We start from the raw sequence: 25,688 nt of genomic DNA, 5'->3' as shown, positions 1-25,688 counted from the left end.
GTGCCATGGCCAACAGGAAGCCAGCCCAAGTGATGGCGTTTCCTCTCTGCATTCCTCCCCCTCCACATCCGAGTCTTAGTTTTCCAAACCACCTAGCAAGGAAGGAGAAATATAATGCAACAGTACTCTGCTGCCTTGCAAGGCACATCATACAGTGACTTCAGAAGTATTTCTACTGAAAAAAAAACAAAAAACAAACAAAACCCACCCACAATCCTTAAGTACCCTTATGTATACATGAGGGAGCCGAACCACAGGCAATGGCAGGACTGCCTGCAGAAAAACAATTCAGGGAGGGAACAAAGAGACCTGAAGCAAAGCAGCAGGGATTCACAGGGTGTGCCTCAAAGAGAGCAGAATGTTTGGAACTGCTGCTTCCCAGATGGATGGTGCTGAGAAATGCATTGCAGCCAAGAGCCTCCAAGGGGCTCAGGCCATGTCCTAGAGAAAGGGAAGCAGAGGAGAGGGTGCCGTGCCTGGCACACAGCTTCCACCAGGTGTGCACATGGAGACCTTCGTGACTCCAGGACCAAGCAGTGCCTTCCAGAACTGTGTCAGAAAGCCATCTCCACCACTGCTGTGGTGAAATAGGGTGAGTCTCCCAACACTGACAGGGCTTCTGTACAGGAACAGCATGGATGTAGTGAGACATGGATGTACAGCAAAGCAACTGGACCAGGCAGCCATGAAAAGCTGTCATCGTGTCACTGACGTCACGATACTCGGTAGTGACACGAGCTCACGTGCGCTGCTGTCCAAAAACTTTATTACAGAACTTTTGTACCATGACTTAGTAACCAGGAAAAAAAACAAAATCAGGAAACCTTACAAAAGGTACACTTCAAAATCTGAAACGCTTTTACAAAGGAGGAAGGACAAATAAGTGCTGAAAACAGAAGCAGGCAGGTTTCTCACCTGCTGGTAAGGTAACATCTTTATACAGACCACTTGCAGACTCTAACCTTGCTCTAGGCAAACCTACTTCTAGGATAACAAAGAAGTCCAGTGATACCTACTGCTCTGGAAAGGACCTGCAGGTCCTGAAGAAAAGCATCTACGGCCCAGTTCTCTGCAGCTCTGCTCTGCAGCTGCCTTTTGGCTGTGATCTCTGACTCGACCCCTGCCATGCGTGGCTTTCTTGCTGCTTCCAGCAAATGAGCCAGTATCTGGAGAGCATGGGTGCAGGACTGCAGATTGTTCCCACGGGGCTGCTGCAGTGCTACATCTGCTGGGTTTGGTTCTTCAACAAAGCTGGGCAGGCAAAGCTACAAGCGATCAAACTTGTAAAAAGAAAAGGAAAAAAAAAAAAGTTTTTATATCTGCACACAGAGGCTGAAAGGCTTCCAGATAGCAAACAAGACTGACAATATAAAATTAAGGCTACTGTGAGGGGTTCTTGGTCCCTGCCTTGAAAATAACCCAATTTAGTAAATTTATCTTTGTTGAACACATTTTATTTTCTGAAGCAGTCAGCCAGCTGCTGTGAGCACACCTGCAGTGCTGCCTAAAAGGCAGCTGGTTTCATGGGGTCACTCAAAAACCTTCAGACCTCTTCAGACCTCTGAGCTTGTGTGGAGGAAACCTTGTCTCCACTTACTTGCCTTATTCAGCGCTGGGCCTGTTATCTGTGGGTCACAGCACGAGGGGAAGAACTGGCAGAAGCCTTCTGGAGCTCCCATCTTCCTGCACAGCCTCCTGCATCACAGCTGCTTCCCCAGGAGCTCAGAGGAGCGCTGCTAAAATGCTGCCTGCTAAAACCAAACCGGTTCTCAAAGTACTTAGAGGTGCAAAACTCAGCTGGCCTCAACAATCCATCATACTCTGAATTCAGAAAATGCAGTTTATGCAGTAAGCCCTCCTGTGCCATCGAAGCTATTTACCCTGTGGCCAGCAGTGCCTCACAGTAACACACTTTCTCTACCTGTTTCTGGATATAGCACCGGCAGATACAACAGAGGTAAGTTTGCTTAAAGTGTGCAGCAGTCCTGTAGGAACACAGGAACAGGGCACTTGGGAGTCTGCTTTTCTCCCACATCTCATTTCTGCAATGAGCACAACTTTACTGTAGCACTGTATACTGCTCACAAAGTGACTTGGTGCTCTGGAGGCTCAGGAGACCCAGAGGAGAAGTGAGTGCTGCCTGCTGTGCTGACTTACGTCCCTACATTCCTGATCGTACTGATAAAAAACAAGTCATAAAATCACAGTTCTGCCCAAGCTTTCTTCCAAAATGCTGCCCTACAGGACTTACTAGCCATGATACACTTATCCTCAAAGGAGAGAGACCCTTCCAGGGCTCAGCTTCCTAAACATGTACTATACAGACAGAGATGTGGAACAGTAGCAATCTGGGGGAATAACAAAGAAGATAATTTTGCTACCTGTTTGCAGTCATCAAAACAACAATACCTTTTTCTTTTTTTTTCTTCATCTGAATCTCCTAATAAAAAAAAAAAACAACTTCTTGATGGTATCACAGAGCTGTTGCACAAAGACCCGCTTCTGTGCACTGTGATTATGGTTTTAAACCTGTTGCAGTGATGACAAATAAGAAAGAGTCACACAGACAATGAGGTAGCATAACTACAACGCTGCTATCTCTACAAGTTGTGAAAGCTGACCAAAGGCAGAGTACATGAGTAGACAAAAGGGGAATTTCCCCTCTTTCTCCTTTGCTCCACCTCTAAATCTGGATGGGAAAAGGCAGTATATCACAAAGGAAAGTGACAAGCACTACGCCTAGCCCGCAAAGCAGAGCAGGTGGCTGGACAGGTCACTGCAAAGGGATTCCTAAACCAGACTCAAATATGCACAAACTCTTAAAAAAAACCCATTGGTATACAATCACAATGCAAAAGGAGCACAAAGGGGCTTTTTCTGAATTCCACATACTCTGGCTGCCTTTTCCTCCTGCTCCACCCTTGCTCAGTCCATTTTTGCAACCTCTCAGAAGTCCAGTTCTATGTCCTCATTGCACAGAGCGAGCAGCTGGCTGCTACTGTTAGTCTATGAGATCCTGGAGCTCCTCATCAGTCAGCTCATTGACCTCCATAATCTTTTCCAAGTGCTCCATATACCGGGCATGGTCTTGCAGGAAGTGTGGTACCCTCATGTTCTCAATCACAGCCAACCCTTTCAGACGGTCCACGTCTTCATATGAGATCTGCAAGGAAGGACACAGGTTAGATCTGCATTATAACCCTGCTTCTTCTCTGCTGAGGCTGTAAGTTACCCCTTGTAGGTGAGAAAAGGTTTCAGAGAGTGGAAGGTGCAAAAAAAGTGTAATTTTAGCAAATGTCTGTAAACTTCCAGATCCTGCTTTTGATTAAATCAGTGAATAGATTGAGAGAAAACAGAATGACACCGACCTACAACAGCGACAGGAACAGAGAAGGCTGGAGCACATGCGAGTCCTGAGGTCTCAGTCAGTCTCAAAGTCTGATACAAGAATGGAGAGGACTCTGTGCCCAAGAGCAAAGAACTGGAAACACTGTGCAGGACAGGTGAGGAAGAAGTGGGGATTCCCACTAGCAAATGTGCCCACCATAAGCTACATTACAGTGCACCTCAAGTGACTAACTCCTGTTTTGGCAACCTTACACATCCCAAAATGTTGTGGGTTTTTTGGTTGTTTTTCTCATTTGACAGCAGGGTGGAGGTTAGTTGTACCTCTAGGCATCAAAGCCTTCTGGGTAGAGGAGTGATAATTTCAAGCTTTTTCCAGCTTCTAAGGACCTGCTACTTTTTTGTAACGAAAGCATCTAATGTTACCAGCATCTAATTTTGTAACCAGCATCTAATGATTCTGCAAGCTAGGACATCAAGCCTTGAAGTAACAATAGCTGCAAGTGATGGTCCAGAAGAAAATGAATGCTTTGACTGTTCAATAATTACACAGGCTGTCCTGCAAACACAGAACAGGTCTCCTCGGGCAGATTCCTCATGATGAAATGAATGTGGCTGTTGCTTTGTCTCTGAACTGCGTGTGCTGAAGCACCCTACAGACAGACACATATGTGCTGGCAGAAACACAAGCCTGGCTGTGCCTGCTAACTGGCACATCCTATTTCCTCCCAGCAGGTTTGTGCCAGGTGGCTCAAACCTTTTGACTCCCACACTTCTTCTAAGGAGCTGAGCACTGTGCTGTCAGGGCTTGCTGGAAACAGCCTGCCTGCTTAGTGGGTGGTGGTCCCTGTTCAGGAATGGTTAGAGCCAGCACAATGATCCACCAGCAGCTAAGGGATGTGGAAGGGTCCTCTGGAGAGATAAGAGAGCCTAATCCAGATTGCTACACTTGACCCAGAGGAAAATAGAACTTGTTTCTCCTGAGAGTATACAGAGATACTTGAGTGAGGCCAGAGAAGGGCCACAAAGGGGGTTGAAAAGCACTGAACATCTGACACAGACAGTGGAGTCTTCAGCAGCAGAGCAGTGAGAAGTTTCAGAGAATAAAGCTGCAGTCTTACTTGACACAGTGCAATTTTTTTTCAGAGGTTTCTAACTTGGTTCAGTTACTTACATAGTAACTGCTCACCAATATGATCTTTTTGCACAACAGGCAACACTGGACCAAACTGCACCAACACTGTGGACCAGAAGCCTCTATTGTAATGTGCCCTTTATCACCCAGGGATTGCCAAGCAGGCAAAAATGTTGGTGTAGCAGCTCTAAATGCAAGCATAGTAATGTAAACTTGAATCCTCCTTTATGTGAGTACGAACTCTATTTTATGAACCGTGGAAACCTAGCAGCACAAGGAACTGGTTCAGGAACTGACAGTTTCTGCAGTCAGTATGGTTTTGTCTGTTGTTTTCAGGTAAAACAAGCAATGACAATGGAGAGAAAATGTTCTGTGAATGCAGAAACATTGTGTATTCTGGAAAAGGCAGACTCTAACTTATGAAAAACAGTGAAAAAGAATCTGAGATGAAAAACATGCTGTTATCTTTTCCTTTGTGGAGGAAGGGGATGGCCTTAGCATCAATCTGTGAATTTAGTTTCCTACTGGGACCCCCATCTTATCTAGCAGCTGGCCTGCTTGCTCGAGGCAAGTCAGGCAACACCTTATAAAAGGAGGAAAGGACAGTCTGATAAATATGACCATAAAATCTTAATCTGATAGACAAGGAATGAAGAAAAACTGGTAGGAATTCTTAGGACTTTGTAATATTTTTAACCTGCACAGTGTGAACCCAGTGCTGTACGGAACAGAGGTGTCTGTCAAAGTAAAACAAAGCACGGCGACTCACAGATCCCTGCAGACAAGCTTACTCAAATGGTAAAACTGCATCCTGTGGTTAAAGATGAGTCCACTCACTTTGCCAAGTGCTGTCAGAAGGTGGAAATCGATGGACTCCCTGTATCTCAGGATTCGGAGGATGCCATCTAAGTACACCTGATCCTTATTGAAGCAGCCTGAAAAGAACCAAAATACATTGCATTCTCTCAGGGTTTGTTGAAGGTATATCCTCAGAAACCGTGGTAAATAGAACTTTTTATCCCAGAGCTTGAAAACCTTTCCCAAAATAACTAGAATGCTAAACCCACTACCAAGAAAACAGAAGACAGTCTCCAAGAACATCTGCAGCAACAGTTTTGTAACAAACATGCAAGGAAATCAAACTGAGTTTGAACTTCTTCGGTTTTACATTTTACATTCCCTCTTTCAGCAACAAATCCTTTACTGAATCAAAGCCAATGTCTAGAAGAAGTGCATTTCCAGCCTTCTTTTCAAGAGCAGAAATCCCGTGGCCTCATTTCAGAAAGTACAGATACCTATTTCTCCCTTTCACAGTTTCAGTTTGCTGAAGGAGCTCTGTGCACAGTCTGAAACCTCCCTGAAGCGCAAAGACACGCAGGATAAGTAGAAAACCCACCTGGCTGTGATGTGTCAGTCCAGCCCCTCTTGGCTCGTACACAGTAATCCCACCTGGTATTGGGGTCCTGGACAAATTTCCCCACGTCCTGGAACAGCTGGCTGAAGGACATCTGGCTGGCCTGATAGACGGTGTAGTAGAGCAGGGCAGCCCTCCAGAGGAAAGGGTCTTTGCGGAACAGGACGCTGTGGATGCTTGCCAGCCCTTCTTCTGTAGGGTTGATTGGTTTCAACCCATGTTTTCTACGTCCGTTCCAGTTGCACCAAGGCTGGCTATTGTTGTTAAAGCCCCGGAAATAATGAGTTCCTGAAAAGAAAGGAATGTGAGACTTAGAATTAACATCTCATGATTTAAGAATGGGAAAATATTAAAGCTGAGGCTGGTTTCAGAACTCTGCACTAGTAGGACTAGTAGCAAGTGCCAAATTTAGCACAGTCTGCAAACAGAGAAGTAGATACACCGTGCAAATATTCACCTGCTGACCACAACATGAAACTCCTGAAAATGCCTACGGTACAAAAACATCAGCAGAACTTGAGTTCCTAAATCCATGAAAAGGAATTTTCAAAAGTGCCTTGCATGCTGGTTGCCTCAAACATGGCCTAGGCTCAGTGCTGAACAGAAGGAGGGAGAATGAAATAAAGGAAATGCTCAGGGAGCAGAAAAATTGCCTCTTAAAACTGATTAAGGACCCTACTGCTGCCTTGCAAGAGACTGCTGTTCCATTACAACATGAGAAATGATGCTCCAGGGCAATTACAGGTCTTATTCTTCAGCTGAAACTCAGACACTACCCAGACTTATCCAGTTTTGATGGAGTTAAGTAGAACAGATCATAGAAATTTTCCACAGGGCTTAGCCAGCCTTGTGTAATGCAAAATCAGTGCAATCCTGCTAGGTACTAAAGTATGCCCACACTTGCAAGCAGTGCATTGTATCAGAAGTAGATCTGTCAACTGAAATGGCTGGTTCTAAACTGGAACAATCACACTATTTTTGTTCCCATTTTTTAAAGCAAGACTGGCTCTAGGTTGGTCTCACAAACATCATGTCCCTGCCACGTGCACGCAACCAAATGGGTTGTCTTCCCTGCACTGCACTTTGCAGTGGTAAAACAAGTTTCTCCTTTCCTTTAGCACACCTATGGCACAGGACCTTTAGACAGGGATGTTGTTCCCTTCTTCTGTGCCTGGTCCAACAGTGCAAGATAAGTAAGAATGCATGCAAGTACTCCCCTTTGTCTGAAGAACTGACGGCAGGCTCATACCAATTTCATGTCTCAGCATCCCTTCCAGCCAGTGCTCTCTCGCAGTGGAGATATTGATAGTGAGAGTGGGGCGGCCATTCACCACCGTCATTGAGGCTCGAGAAAGCAGGTCCTCCGTGAGATGGACCACAATCTGAAGATGAGAGAGGCCAGGTATCAAACAGCTCCCTTCTTGTTCCTCTTACCGCTCTCCTGGGGCCCTTTCAGTATGTTTTTGGAGGGGCCCTCGCCCTTCACAGCCCTTCCTTGCTCCCTCTGAGAGACACTTCTGACAGCTGAGGTGTCCATCACCCACACTCCTGAGAAAACCTCCAACCTGAGTTGGACTTTGCACGAGGATTAACGCAGGCAGGTACAGGACTGCAAAACTGAATGTGGGAACACTGACCAGTTTGGGAGGGTAACCAAATGGAGAGTAAACCAGAGAAACTTATGTTTTCAAACAGTTTCTCATTATCTTGGTATTACTGAGAGCTGAAAAATGTTAACAAAAAAGGACACAGGAACTAAAGGCTACACAAGACTACCAGTGTTGACTTCCCTACACAATAAAACCCCATCATTCAGCTCCAAGTCCAACAGCAACCAGTCCAATAAAACTCTTATTTAAGATTCAGGAAAGCAAGGTAATGCTAAAGCATTTAAAGTACTGGTACCACTACACTTTATTAATGCTTCTTCATATGAAGTGAGTATTTTCATGATACTTCACACAATACCAAGTAGATGTATTAATTGTACTTCTGGAGAAGGTTTCATAAGATGACATAGGATATTTGACGAGGGTTTAGGATTCTGCTTCCACACAGACAAATCAAGACAAATATGAGCACATCTGTGTGATGAGTTTAGCAGTTTCTCCAGAACTGTTATGTTTAGTAATCAAACCTTATTTTCCATCAAATATTTTTTTCCATTTTTTTTACTATTTATCTCCCACTCCAGCCTTCTCTTGCTCATGGCCAATGACCTCATCTAACCCTGGGGCTCTGTCAGCTGGTGATTTCAGTTTGGAATAATCCACTTTTCCTACATTCATTTTCATCTTACTCTTCCAAGCAATTCAACATTTAAAATCTCAAGGATAGGAAATAAGTTTGTTTGCACAGGACTTTAACATGCTAAAAGTCAGGGAAAAAAAAACAGCACTTAAACCAGCAAATCTTCTTTCAGACATTTTTATTCACTTATGTCACTTTCATTTCTTCAAATTCTTAGAAAACAGTCTCTTGGGCTGCTGATTATTTTTCTTGGCCTCTTCTTAACCCTATTACCTTTGGTGTAAATAATCTGATACAGGAGAATGGCTGACAGAACTGACAAATAAATGGAAATGTGCTCCTCTACAAGAAGCTGTGAAAGGAGGGAAGGAAGGGTGTTGCTCTCGGGCAATCCCAAAGAGCTTTAATAATAAGCATACATGAAGCAGGAAGCAGGCTCCAAGAGATGGCTGAAGCATTCACAAGGACTCTGCATCATTTCAATTGTTCAAAAGTCAAACACAACCATGAGAAAAATATGATGTAAGGAATTTTCTTGTTATTAAGGAGTAAAGGCCTCCCACACAAACTGTCAGGTCCCTCCGTGTGCAATGTGAAATGCCTGTTACATAAATAAATGCTCCTTTCCTGATCTGCTGCATGGCTTACCTCACCAAGACAGCCTTCCTTCACCATGTATTTCCTAACATGATTCCAGATGCGGCTTTTGGTCAGCAAGCTGCCACCGGTGGCCTGTTCAAACTTTTCATAGCTTCCATATTTCTGCAGCGTCCGCTCCATAATGTTAATGGACTACAAAATACAAAAGCATAGCAAATATGAGCACAGTAAGACCCTGGTGTCAGACTGGCACATCTGCTTTTTCTTTTCTTTCTCCGTCTCTTTTTCACCTTTCTTCTAACTTTTGACTCACTGGGAGTCTCTATGAAACTGCAGTCAATAAACCTAGTTTCAACATTCAGACACCAATGCCAAAGGACTGAAAAATGATTCTGACTCACTCATCTTCAATCTGTGTACATAAGCACAGCACCGATGATTATCGCTTCAGTGAAATTTTCCCTTCAATCCTGGGAAAGCTGTATGACTGTCTTGTAAATCAGATATAGCAGGTCACAAGGACATCTGCAGGTTAAGTTGTCAGCATGTTTTTTTAATGATTTTCCAAATAATTTTACCAATACGAACTATTACTATCATATTATTTCAATTCTTGTTATTTTCTTCACTAGGAGTCATAGAATCATAGAATCACAAAGGTGGGAAAAGATGTCCAAGATCACCCAGTCCAACCATCCACCTTCCACCAGTATTTCCCCACTGAATCATTTAGTACCACTAAACTTAGTATAATATCTAAACATTCCTTGAACACCTCCAGGGACAGTGACTGCACCACCTCCCTGGCTGCCCGTTCCAGTTTCTGACCACTCTTTTGGAGAAGAAATTATTCCTACTATCTGATCTCAGCCTCCCCTGGTGCAACCTGAGGCCATTCCCTCTCATTCTGTCACTAGTTACACAGGAGAAGAGGCTGACCACCACCTCGTCACCACCTTCCTTTCAAGGAGTTGTAGAGAGCAATAAGGTCTCACTGTGGGCAAGAAGCAGAGCACGATGCCTATGAAGTGATCAGAACTCTGCATGTTGAAGATGTCATTGCTAGGCTGTGGAACGCTCATTCCCAGTAATCTACTTCCCAATACATTGTTTCACATCCTTAAAAGAAAACGTAACTTAGAATACTCAGCCATAGGGAATTGCTTTTTTTTCACAGATAGGAGAATAGAAGCTCCCAGGAACATCAGAAAGAAAATACAACTGGTATTACTTTAAAGAATGAATGTGCTTGCTAGGAAAATGCCACTAATAATGATGGTGGAAATCTTACAGACTGAATCTCTTTACACTACACATTTATAGCCATGCACCAAACTGATAACACGCTCGTCTCCAGCTATGTAATTCTGGCATTGTCAGACTGGTTTACTAGCTGCAGAAAGAGGATTCTTACAGCTACTAAGAATCTCATTCTAGTATTTTTCAAGTTGAAACTAAGCAACTCTGAGTAACTGTCACAAAAGCCATAGGTGCTACTTATGGCATGTTTTTGTAGTCATGTATCTCTTTGATGAAAGATGAATTACCAGAATGAATGCCAAAGTGTCTTAGTTTCAACTGTGATGGAATTGTTTTCTTCAGAGTGTCTGGTATGATGCCATGTTTTGAGTCTAGGAAAAAACCAATGTTGATAGCACACTGATGTTTTTAGTTATTGCTGAACAGTACTGTAGAGAGCCAAAGCCATTCTATATTCTCAGCTCACACTAACAAAGGGCTGGGAGTGGACAGAATCAGGGCAGCTGACTTACACTAGCCAAAGGGACGTTCCATACCACATGACATCATGTGGAAGGAGTTCTCAAGGAGGTGGCAGTTCATCTCACTCTCTTTTGCTGCTCAAGAAGCTGGGCATCAATTGGGGGTGGTGAGCAATTGCTTCTGCATCACTTGTTACATACAGTCACATACATATATAGTCATAATTATTATCCTCTTCCTTTTCTGTATCTTAGTATCCTTCTGTATCTCAACCCATGAGTTCTGCTTTGTTTTTTTCAATTCTCTCCCCCATACCACTGGGAAGAAAGGGGAGTGAGCAAACGACTGCATGGTGCTGAGCCACCTGCTGGATCAAACCACAACACAAAGAAATACTGCACTTAATGCTCAGTATTTCTTTGCTTGCTTCTCATACTTAATATTACATTTGAAGGGCCTTCTGATCCACTCTGAATTTTTTTTTTCCAAGACTAAAGTTAGCAGCATGTTCCCCCCAAGCAGGACTCCAGCACAAAAGGCTCACAATAAAACCACCCCGTGTTGTGAGATGAAGCCTGTCTCCTCCCTTGTGGCTTTAGCTCTCCAGCCACTGTGCTACCTCCAACCTCAGGCCTTGGCAGGATCTTGGAGCTGTCATGCTCTAGGCTCATCTGTGGTGGATTCGGGATGGCCATGGCCCAACACAGCACCCCAGGATGAAGTCCTGCCACAGGGAACTGTGTGCCTCCTCCAGGCCTCATGGCACCAGCCTCGCTCCCAGAACCCAGTCCATTTTGGCAGCTGGCCCCTGTGGCCTACATACCTGTGTACTATGATGTAAATGGGACTTTACTTCCCAGTAACTTCTTCGTACACTAGGTCTTGTATAAATGCAGGGGCATAACATAAATAAAGGCTCGAGAGATGTTTCTTTGTTAGTAAATCATTAATTTTCCTGTGAACAGTTAGGTCATGACATCACATATCATTTTAAAATGACTTCAGACAAACAGAGCAATGTCAGTATCTAATTTAAGTATAAAAAAAAGGAATACACGAAGCCCTTACTAAAGGCATAATATTTCTGGAGACTAACAGCAACTGGAACATGAACTTCAACCCACATGGCAACATGTCTCAAACAAGATGTCTGAAGCCTTTCACAACTATGTCAGCTTCATAGTAATAATAATAATACCCTGCTGTGTTCAGTAGGACTTTTATAAAAATGAGAGAGATGAAGATGCAAGATGTGATAGAGCTGCATCAGTGTGATTGTAGCACAGGCCTGAGTCAAAGCCCTCCCATGAGGCCAAAGCCAGGGACTGCAGTTCCCCAGGCAGCTGAGATAGGTCTTTCTGCATTCAAATGTACTTTTCCTCTCAAAAGTTTTCAGTAATGTGATCTGAAATTCTGTAAATCCTGTGGGCAGGACTGTTTGGCTTCATATTCTCTGAAAGTTGCTTAGTGCAGAAACTTATGCAGGGATGGATGTCATTCTCCAAAGAGGCTGGGATTTGGTCATTTCCATTTTAAGGAATCTTAAGGCATCTTTTGGTATCCATCATTCAGGCTACCTTCCTCTACCAGTAAATCCAATAAGGCCAGGGCATCGGCTCTACAGCTGGAATGAGTCCATCCACTGAGCTTAGCTGTCAGAAGGTCACAGGCAAGCAATTTCAGGCAACACCTGGCCTTGACTGAGAGGTCCTACAGTCCTTGTGTTACCAACAAAAGTGGGAACGAGGCCACTGCATTTTATATGCGGAGTGTTCAGCCATAAGAACATGAGTCACATCTTGTCGTTTGCCCTCTGGGCCAGAAAACAAGACGAGGATTGTTTTATTTATTAGTATGTCTGAAGCCCTGCAGTTTCCCTGACCACACTAGCTGCAGCCTGCTCAATCAACGGGCAACATGGAAAGAGAAACATGTGAGAGTAACAGCTAAATTCTAGTTGGTTTCAAACAATGCCCTGTTAAGAAGTCATGGAGAAAGTCAACAAAAGACTTGGAAATCAGCTCCTGTTCTCTACTTACAGGACTGACTTCCATCCAAACTAAAACTTGGACAAGTGAGCTTGTTGTGTTCCTTCTTTTCTTCTAGAATAAGTCTTTTCAACAGATTTTTTTATTGCAGAGAAGCAGGAACGCTGGCACCAATTGCCAGTGCTAGATTTATGGGAGAAGAATTTTGGTGCTTTGATCGCACCAAAACCTCTGAAGAGAAAGGCTTCTGCAGGAGCCTCGTCACACATCCTCCCTACATTTAATTCCAATCTCCCACCATAGGAAGGGACATCTTCTACTAGACCAGGTTGCCCAAGGCCCCAGCCAACCTTGCCTTGAACATTTCTAGGGGTGAGGCATCCATACTTTCTTTGGGCAGCCTGTTGAGTGCCTCACCATTGCCAACAGCCAATAATTTCTACCTTGTGTCTAATCTAAATCTACACTTGCAGTTTAAAAGCATTATCCCTTGCTCTATCTGTATACTCCCTGATAAAGAGTCCCTCTCCAGGTTTTCTGTAGGCCCCTTTAGGAACTAGAAGGCTGCTAATAAGGTGCCACTGAAGCCTTCTCCTCTCCTAGCTGAACAACCCAGCTCCCTCAGCCAGTCTTCACCCGAGAGGTTCTCTAGCTCGCCAATCACTCTCTTGGCCTTCTCTGGACCCATCCAGCATTCCATTTCTGTCCTGTGCTGTGGGCCTCAGACCTGGCTGACATACTCGGTGGGGCCACACGAGGGCAGAACGGAGAGGGACAATCACAACCTTGTCCCTGTGATACAGCCCAGTTTCCATACCTCTTGAAAAGAGGACAGCTCGGGAGTCCTGATGGGTACTGGAGAATTGATGGATGAGAGCAGGTTTGAGGAAGCAGAGGACTGACAAACACTGTTTCTTCTCAACATGAGAACACATTTAAAAAAGAATATTTGAGGAGAGTGTGTAGACTTTAGTAATCAGTTCTTTTTCACTACTGTTTGTAAAGATCAATCACTACTACGAGGTGCAGCCTTTTGTATGTTGGTTTGGACATGAGTTGGTGTGCAATGAACTTTCTAAAACCACCTAATCGTAACAAATAGCAAGAAAAACATTGAACATGCATGAGACCTTCTGCTTGGCTCTCCATAAAAGAGACTCCGCAGTGCTGAACCCCAGGCACACCAAGAGAGGTGGCAGGAGTTTGGGAGTCAGGAGACCAACATCTTTGCTTTGCTCCATGCCTTCACGTTGCCCTCCTGAGTTCTCCCCAAACTCAGCTCTGTCCTCTTCCGCTTCAATCACAGGTAAGCGTTGCAGCTTCCAAAGGAAGGGTAGGATGCATGAAGAAGAGTACCTCCTCTTACACCTACCATGTGGAATAACCCATATGCTGACAGTTCAGACACATGCAAACAGATGTTGTGAGTCTGAAGTCACATTCATTGAGAAAGTCGTGAAGCTTAAGCCTCCTCTTTGCTGAATGTGTATTCTCTTCAAAACTACTTAAAGGGTGCTCACCACTATCACCTTCTCCCATGACTGTGTTTCAAGCAAAACAAATCCTGAAGCACTGAAAGAACAGAGAGAGCTGCCACACATGCACTTCTCCCAGAACACAAATCTCTGGGAGGTGGCAGATAGGACTTGTCCCAGTGATGCTGCCAATCTGGACACTTGCCACAATCACTTCAAGTGAGAGGGAAAAGGTTTGGGACTTTTTAGCATCCCAGGCACTGAGTACAACACAGAACCCCTCATGCGGGTTTCTACTCCTGTCTCTGAGATGACTCAAAGTCAAGTGTTGCAAGAACTTGCTGGGAAAATACAGAACAGGATGCCAGCTCTTGGTCCTTCCAGCACACAACAGTGAGCTTATTTTCTGGCCTTTGGGCCTAGTAAGTAAAAGCAAGTTACTTCCACTCTTCACAGAGACAAATTCTCAAGCAATATGGAAAGGACCAGAACAAAAGAACTATTTGACTGTCCTGGGTCACTGGTTAGGAGAAATAAGCCCTGTTCTTTTCACTACTAAAGTGTCTCACTGAACCACTTTCATCACTGTTAAACATAATTTACAAGACAAGAACCCCTTGCACAACAAATTCTGCTGATGATCATGGAAGTAATGAAACAGAACTAATGAGAGTAAAGCAAAATTCTGTGTAATTATCAGGTTTAGGTTTTGATAGTGTTGGCTTCTTGAAATTATTTATAGCCAAGGAGTATTCTGAATCCCAAATCATCCACGTGTAGCAGTATAACTTAGTCACTCAGAAACTATCGTAATTGTATGTACTGATAAGACATGCTCATGAATAGATTGAGGCAACCAACTTAGCAAATGGGCTCAGTGACCCAGGGGCCAGCTTCCCACATTCAGCTGCCAGGCTGAGCTGAGATCTGTGAGACAGATCTCAGCTTACTGCCCTGCACAGCTTGTCTGTGTGTGAAGCGAGGGGAAAAACCTCCCAGATGCATGCTTGGGGAACAGTAGGCTGTATCACATTGAACATATTGGTCTTATTAACAGCCATAAAGTGGGCTTTTTTTTTTTTTAAAAAAACTAATTTGGATCTGGCAGAAATATTCCTAATGAAATACTCATCATTTCTTTTTTTAAATGACATTGTGTCCTGAAACAAATTTCTGCCCCTACAGCAATATCACCAGGAGCCCTCTTCCACCCTAAAAACTGTGCTACTTAGGTGACACCATCAGCCTCGTGTTGTATGTTGTATGTTGTGTGTTGTGTGTTGTGTGTTGTATGTTGTATGGGAACTGTTGAGTCCCAGCCTGAGCCACTGATTGCTCACCTGAGGCAAGCACTGAGTCAGCCATGGGAGCACAGGTGAAGGAGATTCAGCTGTTTGACCAAAGGGCGGAGCCTGGCTGCACCTCTCCTAGACCCATTGAAGGGCTGGCTGCCACTGGGGAAGGGTCTCTTGCTGGAGATTGCTCTTGTGGAGTTAACTGTGAGCCTATAATGCTGGTGAGCATTTTCATTTATTTTTGATTATCTTTCCATGGTGATAATCTTACTAAGCCTAACCTCTGTATGCTTATTGATCATACTAAGCTTAACCTCTGTATGCTTATTGATCATACACACGTTAATCATATACTTTAACTACAAATCTTATGAGTGTATTTAGTTAGTAGCAGAGAATAACATGATTCAGTTAAGTGCTCCTTAGGGCCAGTGATGCATTCCTGGGAGTTCAACACACCTCATCTGTGACCTGACCTGTACACTGCAAGGGGTTACCATGTTGAAAGTCTTGTCACTTGCTTTCCAGCTCCACTTAACAACTAATGTGTACATGTGTAATGAAAACAGAGCATGGCAGAATTATTTATTAACTCAAAACTGCTGTTTTCTTATTCCTAAAAGGGAAAAGGCTGTATCCCTTTTACAGGAGGGATTACTCACTCAACAAAATGATGACTTATTTAAAAGGCAGCTTTCCTGCCTTTTTGTACAGCTCAAGAAGTAGAAGTGTTCCCAGGCAGATTACTTGAAGTTGCATCTTCTCTGCTGATTTTGGTTCATGTTAAGTCATGTGCCCTGCAAGTGGTCTGGGGGGATAATTATTTCTGGCTAAGTGTTGCCACCTATGGCATGTGTGCAAAAACACATGGCTTAAGTGTTGATTTCTAAAAAAAAACAATGAGGGACAAGTGGTTTGAGCAAGGAGAGCAAATTTCATAGCACTGCTATAGCATGAAGCTGCTACACTGATCTTGAAGCACATTACAGGTGTCAATCAAAGTGAAAAGCCACAAGCCTGGATACTGCTTTTTATTTCTCAAGTTCTTTTCCCTAGGAGCACATATCGTGTGACTCATGAAAGAACTGCATTGTGAAGAAAAGCTGATGTAAAAGGAAATGAGAAACAAAGAAACAAAGCAAAGTTTGGAAAGAGGTGTTAAAATGACTATTTTCAAGTGTATTAATTAAAAAATGTTTACTGCATGACTATGCAAAATCAGCTATTAAAAGAGATGGGCTATACCTGATGTTGAAAACTTTCTTTGATTCAACTAAAGGCGTGAGGACAGATGTGGCTGCTCACAGGCCTGTGTATCCCCATTGCAGAACTGCCAATGTCTTGCAAGTCCTTGCTGTTCTTTGTCTTTCTTTAATTTAATAGAGCAAGCAGTGTGATTCATTGTCCAGAAATGTTTCTGCAGTGCTACATTAACCAGGTCCACAGTTCTGTACGAAAGCAGAAAGGAGGAGAGGAAAATATGGCCTGTCTTCATGTCCTGCAGGCGATACACAGTTGTGGGTGAAAATAACTTTGAAATCCTTAGAGATCCTTTAAAATTATGAAAATGTCAGGTTTTGATCTCGTTTAACTGAAGTCCCAGCCCCTCTGCTAGGGGAACTGGTGGAAATTTTGATTCATGCCATTTTTCTGGACAGTAAACTTGTAGGAAATGGAATTCCTGTGTGTGGGATGAGGATTTGTAAAGCCAGCTGTAAATGAAAGCAGTGCCACCTGCTGGGCTTGGAACTGTGCTGAAACTGGGTTTTTGTTTTTTGTTTTTTAGGTATTAATATGAAGTGCAGGATTTTCCTCAGTATTTTTAGGAGCTGAAACTTGGATAGATAAGCAATGTGTTTTTTATGTAAGCTGAAGGTTAAGGGAAGAAATCTCTTTAGATTTTGTTGTGGCTGCATATTATGGGGGAAAAACATGGGTTTCTTTTAACTATCTCTGGACTGGGATTTCAGTCAGGATCAAGGACATAGCAGTGATCTGCTGCATGATTTAGCTTAATGTAATGCAAATACCCTTTCAAAAGCAATTAAAACAAGGAAAATCAACATATTTAATATAGTCAATAACCGTGACATCAAATAACTGCCATCTCCTCCCAGTCTTTGTGTCACCCAAGAGAACTGGCAGTGTTTCTGCACTGCTTTTTTCCCCTCTGTTTATTAAAGCCTCCATATGCTTTGTATTATTTCTGTCCTACACTCTGCTTCATTGACTAAAAAGTTCTTTTGCCTTAACTGGATTTACATGGAACGTAACTTATGAGAAATGTCTTCTGCCTATTGAATCTTTTAACTATTAGGCAGGCTTTCATTTTCCAGTCAAAAAGACAGCTGTATTATGTTACGTACTCAACACTGATGCACTTTTCAAACAACACAGGAGAAGGGTAAAGAGGAGCAACTTTCACCTGCTACAAAGGCAAATACCATCTTTATAAATGTGAAAGGAATAAATAGGAGAAAAGGAGAAAAAATGTAACCATACCTGCTTAAGAAATCTGTCAGATGCTTGGCTATGCTTAGCTAATACGTTTGGCAAAGCAGGGTTTTCATATTCAAACTGAGGATTGTATGTGAAATCTGACTTAAAGAACTTCATTTTCTCTTTCTCCACGTTGGAAGGCTTGATTGCAGTTAGCAAACATTGCTTTCGGCTGGAATCATCTCCCTCTTTCCCATGGCTTTTTGATGATGGGGACTGCTTTGGCTTTGTCTGATTACAGTGCCTCTTAGCTCTGCTTCTGGGTTGAGGTGGCAGTCCTATGCCATTCCTTGCAGCTGAGATGCTGTTTGCAAGCTTCAGGCCATTAGAGATGGGGCTGGAGATGAGGACAGAGGGCTGCTGGTCTGAGCAGCACCACCCACTGCTGAGCAAGGGCAGCGGGACCTTGATTTTGCGGTGCTCGTTGCTTCGCAAGGTGCTGGAGCACTTTGTGGCTTTCCTGTGTTTCTTGTGGTGAGCAGGTGACTGCTTCTGAGCATGGTGCTTCTTCTCTTCCTTGCTCTGCAGAAGGACGTTGTAGCTACTGGTTCCCGTTGTAAAAATGTCCTTAAGGACCCCAGGAGATGGGTGCTGGAGGCTCTTCTCATTATTGACATTCAGTTTATGTTCTTCTGGACTCAGGATTGATTTCTTAGACAGTTCTTGCTTAGGCCAGTGAAGTTTTTCTGCATTCATGGGGGGAGAAAGAAAGAAGCTGAAAGCAAATTTGATGGTTTCACATCTTAAAAGATTCAACAACATAAATGAAATTCACAGCTTAACTATGGTCACATCATGTTCAACTTAACTTCTAGACAAATGGAAGAAGTTTGAGTGAATGCCTGGCCTTTAAACACTTCTGTATGGATTTGTGATACCAAGTCAAACAGGTGATTTGTGCTTAACTCTCCATGTACAAACACACATCTTGTCTGAGAGTGACCTGCCTGTGCTGAACCACTGACTTGTTTAAAATGAGATTCTGTGTGTGGCTTTATGAACGTGCACTCTCAAACTTTTAAGCTTTTGCATGGATAAACAACTTAGCAAATAAGAAACAGTAAAGGAATAAATGGGTGCTGTTCACAGTGATGTTCCACTGGGATTGGTGCAGTGATAGAAGCTGCCTGGTGTGGTCTCATCTGCTAAATCTGATTAACAGAACTTCCTCTCAGAAAGGCTGAGAACACTACAGTGGGCCAGCTGCAGAGGGCAGCTTGCTATACCATGCAAACAGCCCTGTAAATTTTAAAGGCCTCAGTGCTTCACATATGTGAAGTGCTCTCTGTATTACAAAGGAGTATTGAAAAATGAAAGAAGTGTTCAGCTAGTTCCTAGTAGAGTTGTCCTACAACAACAGCCAGCATTAAGGAGAAGCAGCATTGCAAACCAGTACAGAAGGAGCAAATATGGTTCCTTTAGCAAGGGAGCTCTCTCCTCCTGCTCTCGCCCTTGCCAGGGGCTACATGGGAGGGAGGTTCCTGCAGCATGCAAAAGGCACTGAGCATTAAGACTGTATTTAACATTCCTGCTGGCTCATTAGATGTGACCTCTTCACTGGTTCCAGCCTTCCCTCAGCAGAGAGTTCCTCCTGGAGCACTGGGTGAGCCCAAAGTCAATGCACAAATATTTCCTGCCACAAAAAAATGCTGCTTACTTCTGCATCTAAGGTAAGAGGATTCACAGAACAGGAGATAAGGCCATAGCCTGATTAAAGGCCCCCAAGAAGGGATTTGAGCTTCAGTCCATAGTTAAACATAGCAGAGCTGTAATTACTTTATGTACAGTAATTATACTCTGAATGGAATATTAGCGAGAGATCATTAAATGCCTCCCAGGAAAATAAATCAATAGTAGTTTAATTCCAGCTTTATTTTCACAGGAAAATTAGGTTTTCCTCTCAACATAAGCTCCGTGGCAAAGTATTTCACACTTCTGAAGCTGCCAGTGCAATGTTAACTTCCATCCCTCAGTTCTGCTGTCTGAAGACACTCTGAAAAGCAAGAAGACAGAGGTCCAGTTTGTGTGAAGAGATGATGAGGAACACCAGCCTAAGACCTTACTCTAGCAGAAGATAGAGGTAGAAATGTTAAGATGATTCTCTTCTGCTAAAGCAAGTATTTGTAACTGCTTCTTTGGCAGTAGGCTTGAGAATTCAGTTCCAAAGCTTGGTGCAGGAATGAGTGCCTTGGTCAGATGCTATGGGATCACTGCCATTGCTGGTGTGACAGCCAGCCCACCTGGCTCGCCTCGCTGTTCTGTGGGCTGGGAAGGAACCATCTCAAGGAGAGTTAGCAGCCATACAGCCAGGAGGCTGTGTGATGAGCTCCCATCTGCAAACAGCTGCCAGGTAGCGAGAGGTGCTTTTGGACACCATGTTTGCACTTGAGTATTTCTTGGCAAGTGTTGGAGATTGATTTTGGGGCTATGCTAAGTATAACAGGATGATAATCCTTGAGAAGGATACACGAAAGGCAAGGAGTTAACATTTCTGTGTCCAGAACATACGATTTTGCTTACTGAGGGAAATCTGTAGGTGGAAATTCAAGGCCTACATCTCAAACAGCACAGATGGATGATGTGATATCAAGGGCAGTAGTGCTTCTCCTTCCCTCTGGATCCATTCTCAGAAGTTACAAAGAGCAGAGCAGTGAGCCTTACATTGCCACTATCTTATATATTTATATGAATTTGATTTTTAAAATGATTAAAATGCATATAAGCTATATACACTGTATATATCACATAAACTACATTATACATAACTTTTATATTTCACATATTCTATATATGCTTTATATAAATCCTACATAAATGTTATACACACCTTACAAGTATTTTATCAAAATCTGATATAAATTTGAATATATCATATACACCTCTAATATGTCTTATATGCACTTTCTATGCTCTTTATATAACTTCTTTTATTTCTGATATGCATACCATATACATCTTATATTAATTTGATATAAGCAATATAAATACCAGGAAGGCTGGTCACTCCTCAGGAAGGAAGTCTTAGAAGAGCAGGCTGTCTGCCCGTGCTGTAAGATGAGCCAGAAGGGAACAACACCAGCATGGGTGAACAGGGAACTTTTTCTGAGGCTCCAGCAGAAAAGGAGAGTCTGCCTCTGGTGGAAGAAGGGATGAGCAACTCAGGGAGAATATAAAGAAGCTGCTGGGATATACAGGGAGAAAGGCAGAAAGGCAAAAGCCCTGAACTCAACTCAACATGGCCACTAAAATAAAAAGATAACAGAAAACTGTTCAATAAATATATTATCAGTAAGAGGAGGGCTATGGAGAATCTCCATTCTCTACTGGTTGTGGTGGGGAATGAGACCACTGAGGATAAGGACAAGACTGAGGTTCTTAATGCCTTCTTTACATCTGTTTTTAAAAGTCAGATCAATTATTCTGGGGGTATTCCACCTCCTGACCTGGAAGTCTGGAATGGGGAGCAGAATTAACCCTCCATGATTCAGGTGGGAGCAGTCAGAGACCTGCTACTCCACCTGGTCTGTTGTAAGCCTGTGGGGCTGGATGGGATCCACCTGAGGTGCTGGTAGTGTGATTACCAAGATGTCTTCCACCATCTATTAGTGATCCTGGTCAGTGGGAGAGGTTCCAGAGGACTGGAAGCTTGTTAATGTGACTCCCATCAACAAGGAGGGTTGTAAGGAGGATCTAGGGTACTACAGTCCTGTCAGCCTGACCTTGGTGCCAGGGAAGGTTGTGGAACAGATCATTGAGTGAGATCACACAGTGTGTGTGGAACAACCTGGATAAGGCCCAACCAGCACGGGTTTGTGAAAGGCGGGTCCTGCTTGGCCAACCTCATCTTCTATGATCAAGCGACCTGCCTGGTGGATGAGGGAAAAGATCGTTACGTAGTCTATCTGGACTTCAGCAAAGATTTTGACACTGTGTCCCTCAGTATTCTCCTGAAGTAGCTGGCAGCCCATGGTTTGGACAAGTACGCTGTTTGCTGGGCAAAAAACTGGCTGGATAGCCTGGCCTGGAGTGCTGGTGAATGGAGTTAAATCCAGCTGGTCATTGGTCATGAATGGTGTCCCCCAAAGGTCAGTACTGGAGTCTTGTTCAATATCTTTATTAATGACCTGGATGTGGGTATTAAGTACACCTGCAGTAAGTTTGCAGATGACATCAAGTTGGCAGGAAGTTCCTGGGGGTAGGAAGGCCCCATAGAGAGATCTGCACAGGCTGAATCACTGGGCTGGAGCCAATGGGATGAAGTTCAACAAGGCAAAGTACCGAGTCCTGCACTTTGGCCACAACAACCCCAGGCAGTGCTACAGGCTTAGGGCAGAGTGGCTGGAAGACTGTAAACTGACCTGAATGTGTTGGTCAACGCTCACCTGAACATGAGCCAACAGTGTTCCCAGGTGATCAGGAAGGCCAATAGCATCCTGGCTTGTATTAGAAACAGTGTTGCCAGCAGAAGCAGGGAAGCCATGGTGCCTCTGTACTCAACCCTGATGAGGCTGTACCTTGAAAACTGCCGAGTTTTGGGCTCCTCACTACAAAACATTGAGGCCCTGGAGTGTGTCAAGAGAAGGGCATTGAAGGTGTGAGGAGTCTGGAGCACAAATCTTATGAGGAGCAGCTGAGGGAGTTGGGATTGTTGGTCTGGAGGAGGCTCAGGGGAGACCTCATTGCACTCTACAACTTCCTGAAGAGAGGCTGTGGTGAGGTGGGGGTCAGCCTCTACTCCGAAATAACCAGTGACAGGATGAGAGGGAATGGCCATAAGTTGCACCAGGGGAGGTTCAGGGTGGATATTGGGAAAAACTTATTCACTGAAAGAATGATCAAGTGCTGGAATGGACTGGGAGGTGGTACAGTCAGCATCCCTGGAGGTGTACAAGAAAAGTTTAGGTGTAGTACTAAGGGACATGGCTTGGTGGGTAGGGGGACAGTTGGACTGCATGATCTTGGAGGTCTTTTCCCACTTTTCCCACCTTTGTGATTCTGTGATGTATATATACATTTTCTTTACTTCTTATATATATGTACTATATACATCTTATATTAATTTTATATGAACTTTATATACATTCTACATAAATTTCATTTGCATCTTATATAGGTTGTATACAAACTTTATATAAATTCTAAATATATAAATTTGATGTAAATTTTGTTTGTCTAATATATATATTTACATACATATAACTTTTATAAACATCTAGTATCTAAAACATGACTAATATAAATTTGATATAAATTTTAAATACATTTGATTTAAATTTTATATACTTCTATAAATTTCTGTAATATGTATGTGAATTTTAAATAAATTTTATATAGATCATATAAAGCTGCTCTGAGGTATATAAATTCTCATGTCCTTTTTTATATTTCCATCTACACAGCAGAAAACAAATAGCACATGCCCAAATTTCCCAGCTACCTTTGAGAACTCACTAAAAATACCTAATGTTTGCACATAGATTGTCGCCATTGATCTAGCTGGCAGGCTCAGAAGTCATAAAGCCCCAAATCCATCAACTGTGAGAAACAAGTAACAAAATCAGCACAGTGTCTCCTGGAAAGACCTTCTCAGCACGTTTACTTTCACCTATTTAAATCTTGTTCCTCTCTACAGGAGCTGCAAAAACATGAATTCTGGACATACTGGTGAATTATAAACTCAACAACCAGCTGGATTTGGGAGGATACAGCAGTAAGGTAGAAAGGAGGAGGAAGGCACAGATGAGTTGGCATTGGTAGGGTACCAAAAGATGGAAAATCCTCCTCCTTGGTGGAAACATCATCTTTGTCAAGTCAGGACACTGCTCTGCATCTTTTTTGATCAGCTGAGTTTGGTTTTTGCTGCCCTGTGAGGTGGGTTACCAGGGCCAGTTCCACCCTGTCTGGGACAAGGATGTGCTTTTCCATCCTGCCCACAAGAGCAGAACCAGGTCCTGCCCCATCCCAAAACCCATCGTTTACAAGATACCTGCTGGAGCTTTCAATACTGGGCTAGGTCTGTACTGCAGGCACAAATATACAAAACACACAATACACTACAGCTGTGATTCTGTTGTCACTACCATGATTTTGTTGTTTACTCCTGCATACCTTCATTCCTGAATGTGCAGCTATTCCAGCATCATGATGGTACTAGAGAAGGGATGCACCCCAAACCTGCCAACAGCACATATGTGGGTGCCACACATTTCATAATAATTCTGCACGAAGGAAATACTTTACTTGCTTAAGTTGCACGCTTCTTATCCACTCACTAGCTTTGGATCTTGTGGCATTGCACATTCTGCCTAATCTTGTCAGAGACTGTTAGAAGAAATGTTATATTTTGTAACATTCAGAAACTAGGTTATACTGATGTTTCCTTTTGAAGTAGCGAGCTAATACTTTACTGTGTTCATAGCATGTGTAGTAAGAACTGCATGAAAGATTTTTTCCCCCAGATTTTGGACAGTATTGCAGAAAAAAAATCTTTACCTAGGCTACTAAGTCTCTACTACCCAACAAGCTTCTAATACACTTTTTCCATAGGTGGCACAAGGTGAACGATGGCAGATATCTGTGGGCATGGATCAATCTCTGCTCAGCTAGATGCGCTCTATAAAGCACAGTGAGCTCCTGTGGTTTTTGAGCAGCTGCCACTGGGGTTATATATGCATAATGGACAAATCCTATCCAAACTCCAAGTGTGCTTCTTACAGAGCTTAGCAAAGATGTTATTGGAGAGGTTCCCTTATCCTAGGAATGTAACCATCCCAGTCACTGCTTTTGTTTTTCACTTTTGCACTACCATTTTAGAATATATTTGAGTTTATTTGTTCAAAATGAGGAAACGCTTCCAGTACCTTGGCTTGGATTTTCAGGTTTATAAACAAGCAAATAATTTGTGATTTGTCTGTAAGCAAACAGTGAAGTCCAAAAGATGAGAATACAAGATCGTAACAAGTAACACTCCTCCTCCGGTACACCTTGCAAATGTACAGTAACATTACAAAGACCTTTATTTCAGGTATTCAGGGAACGGGAACGGATTAAAAAGCCACATGAAGTTAATTAGATCCAACGATTTAGGGTTGAGGAGGGCTGTCAAAAGAATATTCTGCAACAAGCAGGCACCCGAATGAAGCAGACCCGTGGCTGTCGGTGATGACTGTAATGGGTTCTCTGTGACAGGTCGAATTGAACCGAGGAAAAGAGCCGCGGGAAAAATATCTCCTCACATCGCCCACCCTGCGTGTTTCCCGCGGCGGGAGCGGGGAAAGCGGCGCCGCCTCGCCTCAGCTCCAGCCTCAGCCCCAGCCCCAGGGCAGCACCCCCGGCAGCGGTACTCACCGGTGACACGGATGGATTCCAGCATGGCGCTCCGCCGTCCCGAGGCCCGCCCGGCCGCCCCTGGGCCAGCCGGCAGCAGCCGCCCCGGCGGAGCGCCCGCCCTCAGCTGCCGACTACAAGTCCCAGCGTGCCGCGCGCCGCTACAGCCCCGCGTGCCCCGCGCGGGAGTGCCGAGGTGCACGCTGGGAGTTGTAGTACGAAAGGTCACCCCCCAAACAGAATACTTGTAGCTTCTCCCCGTGGCGTCAATCCGTAAGGCTGGGAAACCCACAGTGCGCTGATGCTGCTGAGAAGCCCTGTTTCTGTCCCATCCGGGATCCTCCTTTTTTTTCCACCCTGCCAGACTCAGCTTCTTGGTACTCTTCACGTGCACACACAGCTGTCTGCCTGAAGGGTGGTCTAGCCACACAGACTGCTTATCTGATAGTTCTGGCTTCTTTTTACAAAGAAAACTAAGGAACAGAGATATGAAGGCAGGTATTCTACTCAGTCCTACCTGACACGTGAGGACAGGGACTCCTCAAGCAATCTATAACAAGGCTGAAGCTCCAAAACCAGCTATGAGGACACTGTAGTTCCATTTTTCGCTGTCACTGACATGCAGCCATACCTCGCTGT

General features: G+C 43.7%; 1 protein-coding gene and 1 long non-coding RNA gene across 4 annotated transcripts; one reads left to right on the top strand and one right to left on the bottom strand.

Moving 5' to 3' along the window:
- Positions 1 to 2,080: 2,080 nt before the first annotated feature.
- MATCAP2 (microtubule associated tyrosine carboxypeptidase 2) lies at positions 2,081 to 25,170 on the bottom strand. Of its 3 annotated transcripts, none has more exons than XM_048951755.1 (7): positions 25,071 to 25,170; positions 17,727 to 18,409; positions 8,793 to 8,936; positions 7,144 to 7,276; positions 5,877 to 6,182; positions 5,318 to 5,415; positions 2,081 to 3,163 (listed from the first exon to the last, which is right to left on the bottom strand). In XM_048951755.1, the coding sequence occupies exons 1-7, from the start codon at positions 25,093 to 25,095 to the stop codon at positions 3,002 to 3,004; spliced, it is 1,551 nt and encodes a 516-aa protein (XP_048807712.1). In that variant the 5' UTR covers positions 25,096 to 25,170; the 3' UTR covers positions 2,081 to 3,001. The 3 variants fall into 3 exon arrangements, with proteins under 3 accessions (XP_048807712.1, XP_048807713.1, XP_048807714.1); XM_048951756.1 differs by having other exon boundaries at positions 17,727 to 18,438; positions 25,071 to 25,157; XM_048951757.1 differs by lacking the exons at positions 17,727 to 18,409; positions 25,071 to 25,170 and adding an exon at positions 16,470 to 17,697.
- Positions 15,374 to 25,064, top strand: LOC125696278 (uncharacterized). The gene is made up of 3 exons (XR_007378259.1): positions 15,374 to 15,445; positions 19,606 to 19,803; positions 23,356 to 25,064. It is a non-coding gene; the product is annotated as an uncharacterized LOC125696278 (long non-coding RNA).
- Positions 25,171 to 25,688: the final 518 nt, after the last annotated feature.

This window comes from Lagopus muta, chromosome 7, assembly GCF_023343835.1.
Source record: "Lagopus muta isolate bLagMut1 chromosome 7, bLagMut1 primary, whole genome shotgun sequence".
NCBI lineage: Eukaryota > Metazoa > Chordata > Aves > Galliformes > Phasianidae > Lagopus > Lagopus muta.
Note: the sequence above shows the minus strand (reverse complement) of the source record. Positions and strands in the feature narration are given on the sequence as shown.

Excerpts from the sequence above, each read along its gene's own strand:
- MATCAP2 (XM_048951755.1), bottom strand. The coding sequence starts at position 25,095 with ATGCTGGAATCCATCCGTGTCACCG. Across the intron at positions 8,937-17,726 it reads CTGACAGATTTCTTAAGCAG|TCCATTAACATTATGGAGCG; the intron begins GTATGGTTACAT and ends TGTATTTTGTAG. Across the intron at positions 7,277-8,792 it reads AGGAAGGCTGTCTTGGTGAG|ATTGTGGTCCATCTCACGGA; the intron begins GTAAGCCATGCA and ends TCTCATCTTCAG.